Source organism: Mandrillus leucophaeus, unplaced genomic scaffold (assembly GCF_000951045.1).
Source record: "Mandrillus leucophaeus isolate KB7577 unplaced genomic scaffold, Mleu.le_1.0 Scaffold1686, whole genome shotgun sequence".
Taxonomy (NCBI): domain Eukaryota; kingdom Metazoa; phylum Chordata; class Mammalia; order Primates; family Cercopithecidae; genus Mandrillus; species Mandrillus leucophaeus.
The window spans coordinates 136,513-143,360 of record NW_012101683.1 but is presented as its reverse complement, the minus strand read 5'-3'; the positions used below and the strand labels follow the sequence as shown (position 1 = coordinate 143,360).

General features: G+C 38.3%; 1 protein-coding gene across 2 annotated transcripts in view; it reads left to right on the top strand.

Moving 5' to 3' along the window:
• Positions 1-631: 631 nt before the first annotated feature.
• Positions 632-6,848, top strand: part of EMC2 (ER membrane protein complex subunit 2) — a 50,060-nt gene continuing 43,843 nt past the window's right edge. For both annotated transcript variants that reach the window (XM_011976552.1, XM_011976551.1), the window contains exon 1: positions 632-718. In XM_011976552.1, the coding sequence (XP_011831942.1) occupies positions 679-718 (40 nt within the window). In that variant the 5' untranslated portion in view covers positions 632-678. The remainder of the gene's footprint in view (positions 719-6,848) is intronic.

Sequence of the window (6,848 nt, the reverse complement as noted above, 5' to 3'; positions counted from 1 at the left end):
ACAAGCTAGCACGAGGGCATTCAAGGGACCTTCAAAGCTCAAAGGATGAATCCCACTTACTCCCTCAAAACTTTGGAGTTTATCCGTTTAGTCTATTAAAAAGTGAACGGAAAGCAAATCCCATTAGGGAAGGAGGAAAGTTGGGGACAAATAAGGAATTCGTGCAGAAGGCTACACTGCGGCCGGCCAAGAAGAGAATAAGGGTACTTAAAGGAGTGTGAAGAGAATGAACACGCCTACGTAGAAAAAAACTGAAAAGCCAGGATTGGCGGACACTAAAAACCCAGCATTTGTTAAAAATCCACGGCAAAAAACACAAACAAAAACAAAACACACACGCACATACACACACAACAAAACACTCACACACACATACCCCTACCCCTCAAGCCGAGCCAGCACCGTCGCCCTGCCGGCAGCCAGAGTATTCTCAGATTCCGGGAGCACCGCGCACCGCCCACCTCGCTCCGCCCACTGTCCAGTTCGCTCCGCCCATCTTGTTCCGCCCCCTTCCCCGAAAGCCCCTCCGCAGAGCCGCGTGCACGTGTGTGGCAGATACCGCCCCCACAGCTCTCTTGGCCAATGAGAAAAAGCAACGTAACTCTCCACCGCCCGGTGGAGCGTCACGTGACTGCGTCTCCCCGCCCTCTCACCCCGCTGCTTCTAGGTTCTGGGAAGATGGCGAAGGTCTCAGAGCTTTACGATGTCACTTGGGAAGGTAACTTCGGGTGGGGACGGGTGCGGAAAGACTAAAAGCGCTGGGAAGCCGTTCGGGAGTACCCGCTGCCTTCGGAGAGCTGGATTCGCCGGTCTCTTTTTGGTACCAGAGCCCTCAGTGGACGGGCCAAGCTGAGGTGGAGGCTGAGGCTGACCCCTTGGCCCGGGCGCGTACTCCGCGGCGTTTCCCACGGTGTCTGCTCATCGGTTGACCTGCCCTCCTCCGCGCCAGTCCAGCGGCCCAGGGCCGCTTTTATTTATGAGGCGGCCGGGAGGGACTTGGGGCTAGGGTTGTCACACTCTAAGCGTGGTTGCTGGGCGGTGCGGAAGAGGCGGAATAGGTGGTTACTGAAGCTTCTTCGGAGCCAAGAAACACAGGGCCTCTAAGGCCCTTTACTAAGTGCTATGTGAGGATTACAGCTCTTTGCAGAAAAGCTGTGTAGAAGTTGCGTGAACAAATGTGATTCTCATATGCCACTCTACATTTAGTTTTCTCCTTAAACCTGGATTTCCAGTTTCTTTTCCTTTTAGTCTAGTCTCTGTCCCTCTCCATCTCAAAACACGTTTACACACACAACACAACTTCCTTCTTACTCCCTACTAGTAGATTTTTTTCTGAAGGGAAAAATAACTGATTAACTCTGGTCTACGTACGTGCTTACGTGTGATGGTCACTTTTCCCTATCCTTAGTTGATCTAGAGTGGGATATATTCTTTGAATCTGGGAACAGCCAAACCTTGGATCAATTCTGTGTGCTTAAGAAACTTGAGTTTCATTAAGGCGTGGAATTTGTGTAATTGGAATTCATATTTCCAGCATTTAGCATAATACAGGAGACTTCAGTACCTAGTTTGTTCAACGAATGCCTTCTTGGGATGTTTTAATAATGACCTGAAAACGTGAAAGTTATATTTTCTGTTTTATCGTGAATAAATGTATCAGGTATTATAAAGTTGTAAATCCGTTACAAATAAAGCAAAGTTCCTTTATACTTGAACTGAATTAAATGATTTGTTGGCTTTGCGGCCTCTAGCACGTTGTGAATCTCAGTATTTATACCTGAATTGAGGGATTTCATTATATTAAACAACAGTGTTGATTTCTTAGTGCAAAATCTTGGATCTATCAACACACAGTCCATACTTCCAAGGAATTCACAATCTAATGGAGAAAACAAACCTATAAACACAGTTTTGAAAGGCTTGTGTCAGGGTATCTTCCGTAAGCTGGATGGTAGATAAACGGCTGTTATTTTTAATGCTTTTAAAAAACTGTTTTAAATATTATATAATTTTTAGAAAGTGCTATTATGAAGGTATGTTCATTATAGCTTTCCTAGATGATAGTAGCATATGTAAAATCCTGAGGGGCGAGTAGCTGTATGCTACCAACAGACAAGGTGATTTAACTGAGTAACTTGGACCTTACCCTGTGGTCATTCTAAAGAGGATTGATGTAATTGATTTGGAATAAATAATTACTACACAAATTTGTAGGAATAAAAGAGAAACATTTTTAAGTGTTTCGTAAACTGTTAAGTACTATATAAAAGGAGGTGTTATTATTAGCTAGTACTAATATGATTATGTCCCTCCTCTGTGATCTGGCCGTTGTCCGTGTCTCCACCTTTATTTCGAGCCATTCTCCCTCTCTCTCTGTGAGCTGCCTATGCTGGCCTTTGTTGAATGCCCAAAATTGCTATGCTGCTTCTTAAAGCTGGCACATGCTAGTCCTTCCACTGGGAGTGTTCTTCCCTCCTTGCCTCACTCTTGCCCCCATTAAACTTTATCATTTTATCAATTCCCCACAAAACTCACCTAGTACAAAAAAGCCTTAGTTGAACACTCTACTGCCCAATTCCCTTTCCTCATCTCCCAACAAAATTGAAAAAGAAAAAACCCAAACAACAAAATCAAGCAACAAAACACACCTGTAATCCTTCGATTATATATTCTCTTCTCATACTATTGAAGCACTTACCCAATTGTGCTTTTAAAATTTTGTCTCTTCTAAGATGAAAGGGACCAGGCCTGTTTCTTCACTGTCACTTCCCTAGAGCCTGACACATGGGGACGGAGCTCGGTAATTATTTGTTGACTAAATGAATTGTTAGTGGGATTAATAATAAACACTAACACATTGTCAGAAAATATTATAAACCATTTTTCTAGCGTTGAAATAATTTCTTTAGTATCTTAGATAAAGATTTCAGTATCTTAGGTGAAATTAGGCAACTTGCTTAAGTAATAGGATACAGTGTGCTCACTAGTAAAGTGAAGGTTTAGACCTTTCCAGAATTAAAATTCTAACTTAAGGGACTTTTAAGAAAAGAGTATTCTAGATTTTTATTTCAGAGACTTATGATAAATTTTTAGGATGAAGGATGATGGAAAGACTCTCAGGGATAGTGTTTTCAGATTTTTTGGGGGCATGTGTGTCAGAGGTGTGTCCTTAGGAATTCCACTGAACAGTGTTGTGAATTGGTTAGTTCAGAGTGCTATAATTCTTGTGATAGGAAAATTTATCATTTGTTTATAAAAGACCTATGTAGTGAGTTTAACACTTCCACATCTGTGTTAGACTCTACTAATAGACTATTTGGTTTGTTTCTTCAGCCAGTTGAAAGTGATTAATACTTATTACGTAGGGAAGTTATTAGACATTTGGAGGTGGGCAAGAGAATTTAGACTTGTAAGGAGAGTATATTCAAGTTTCTTGAGAATATGATATTTGGGCAGGACATGGATAGGATGCCTAGAACAATGCCAGGCACATAATAGGCATTAAATGAGTATTTGTTGAAAACAAAAAATGTATGAGAAATGTTTGAGAGCAATTTAGTTGTTTATGTTCACTGCCCCTACTTCCTCTCTTTTTATTCAGACCTTCAACCTCAATTTGATTTCCATGCCCTACCACTCCACTAAGATCTCTAGGAGACCTAATAATAACATGTATTTTGTATACTTTTACTACTTTTGCTATTGTAGATCACTCCTCTGTGGAAAACTCTTTCTTTGCTTTCTTAATGACATTCTTCTTGTTTTCTCCTTTCTTTTTGGGCCTTTTCTTTGTTGAGTTCTCTACATGCATTTGCTCATTTTTTGGTGTTTCAGTGTTTCTTAGTCATCGTCTTAATCTGTTATTCGTGGTTTTTAAGTTTGAGATCAATAGACTTTAAATTGATGCAAGCATAAGTGTCATATGGTCTGATGAAATCGTGCAAAATTTAGTGCATGTGTAAACATACATAGTTCTGGGAAAAGATGGTTCAAAGTTCTCATTAGCTTTGAAGATACCTAAAATAGATTAAATGGTATCTGTGGGCAATCTTATCCACATCCAATTTTAGCTATCAATTAGCCTATATAGTAAATAACACATTAAACATATATTTGAGTACTTTGCACCAGGCACTGTTGTAGTTCTTGAGGGTATAGTGCTAAGTAAGACAGGCAAGGCCCCAGATTTCAAGGGACATACCCTGAAATTTCACTTGTAAACTGAAGATCCATATTTCCAGTGTTCTACAGGGCACATGTAATGGATGTTTCACAATTAACAAAACTCAAAACTGAACTCATCATCTTCCTTTTGCCTTCTGCCTCCAACGTCACTGCTGTCACCACTTAATTCTTTTCTGCATTTTCCCTAGAAATGTAGATAACACTGTGTACCTCCCCTCATTCATAAAACAACTTCTGCTCACCTTTTAAGATATAGATCTATGAGACTTCAAAGCCTGGAAAGTACAGATATGTATGGGAATGAAGTATATGCTTTGCAACGTCACTAGACGTTTCCAGTAAAATGTCTTTCTAGGTAAACTGGAAAGGTAGGTAAAAACTAGAAAGGTAGGTTGGTGTCTTGAATGCTAGACTAAGGAGTTCAGAATTCTTTTTTGTATATAGATGGGAGGCAAGGTCCTAAATTCAAAAAGAAAAAATCAATGACTCCTTTCAGTAAACTTTTGCATGTTGATATAGAATAGGGCCTTTTCTTTGGTAGAGATCTGCTGATTGAAATTCCTTGTCATGTTTAATAAACCATGTTTGGTTTTGCTTTCTTTAATGTGGAGCAGGAACATAAAGTCCCTAATATAGAAGCTTCAGTGCATAAATCTTTTAGATTTTTGTTATTTTTCTCATAATATTTTAAATTAAGTCTCCATATTTAATATGACAGCAGTTTTTCAGAGCTATTTACTTTTATGGAGTCTTTTCAAAGCATCCAACTTTGTTTTTTAGAAACCAATCTCTTTTCGCACTTAAGTTTTCTTTGGCTTATAATATTTCATTATACTATATAATTACATTAAATTTAACTGGCATGAACTGGTTTGGATACAGGTAGCTAAATTTTTAAAACGTAATAACTGTTGGAAACAGTTAACCAAGAGCTAGCTGATATGACTTATTAGCTAAGAGCTTCTAAAATCTTAGTGGCCACGATTAAGTTTTGCAGAAAGCAATTCTTTGAGTTGATTCTAACCGGAAGATGATTAAGAGAATTTTTACTGAACCTCATTAATCTCTCCATCATATTTTAATTACTTGTTTACATTCTTTACACACAGAGATCTTCTCAGTCCTTCCGTTGACCAGCCATAGTGGTGAGAATCAGAAAACAAGCTCTCAGTAAATGCTCGTTTGTTCAGTGGGTGAATGCTAGGACATGAAGCTTGTTTTTGAAGTTTGACCCACTAGTGTATGTAGTAATGGTAATAATAATGAAAATAGTATATGAAACATTTTGTGTACATTGTCTCTTTTAATCCTCGCACGTATCTTATGAAATAGGCTTTATTTCCAGTTTATAGATGAGGAAGCAAGCGAGAGGTGAAATGACTTGTCTAATATCCCACAGCTAGTAAAAGGGAGTCCTGTGATTTGAGCTGCTCTTATACACTTCTCCCCCACTGAGTTATTAACTAATTAAGTTCTTCCACCTAGGCTGTCATTCTGTTATTCTCGGAATATGCCAGATTAGTTTCTTTCTCCAGAATTTAGATTTGCTGTTTATGGTTGGCTCCTTCTCATTCCTCTCTTAGCTTGAAAATGACCTTCTTAGAGAACCTTCTCTGACCACCCTTTCCAAAAGCTCCTCCTTTCTCCCAGTCTCCTAACTTTATCATATGGTCTTTTAGTTTTATTTGTGTAATTTCACTATCTGAAGTTATGTGGATTTTCATCTTTTTACCTATTAGACTCTAAGCATTATGAGTATATAGGATATCTTTTTCTTTCTTTATCCTCAATGCCCAGATCAGCCTGACACGTAGTAGGCATTTAGTAAATATTAGTTGAATGAAGAAGAACAATATTTACTCCAAGAAGTAAGTATTAGTTGAATAATGAAGTAAAGTTCCAGTCATACACTATACTGCCTCAAAGAAGGTAGAAATCATTAGATATCTTAAGAATTTAAATTGTAATGAAGTAAATCTTTAGAAATGTCTGCTAGTAATTTACAGATTGAATTCGGGTGGAGAGATCAGTTTGGAAGCTATCCTAGCAGTTTTAGCATGGGGTGATGAAAGCCTGGGCATGGATAATAGCAGTGGAAATAGACTAGAAGATGTAAATCTTAGAAATACTTCAAAAGAGTCCACAGGACTTAGATAACCAAAGTAGGAGTCAGAAACAGCATTCAAAAGTGGAATGTCAGGTAGTATTAACAGAAAGTAGAATTAACAGAAATGTGAACATTGGGAAGGGAAGCCATATTTTTGGGAATTGAAGATGACTTGATTTTCGGATGCTGTGATTTTGAGGTGATGAACTATCAAAGGTGAAAACGTGTTTTCTTCAAGACAGTTTTATTTTTATGAATAACTTTTTAGATAAATGTACTTAAGGCATTTCTAAAAATAGTATGTGACTAATAGTGCAACAAATGTATTTATTATAGCAGCACTCAAGAGTGTGGCAGGGTCAGCTAAGTAAGGTATGTAGCTTAAGGTGTTTATAGGTAAAATGTTGCTTGTTTTGTAAAAGTTACATTTTCATACACAGTGTTTCTTGTTTTGTGTTCAGCTATTATATTTTAATATGTTTGTGACTGTGTATCAGACTGTTGTTTTTAGAAGTTATACTTTAAAAAAGTGTTCTCTTTCCTCCAAGAGTGTTTT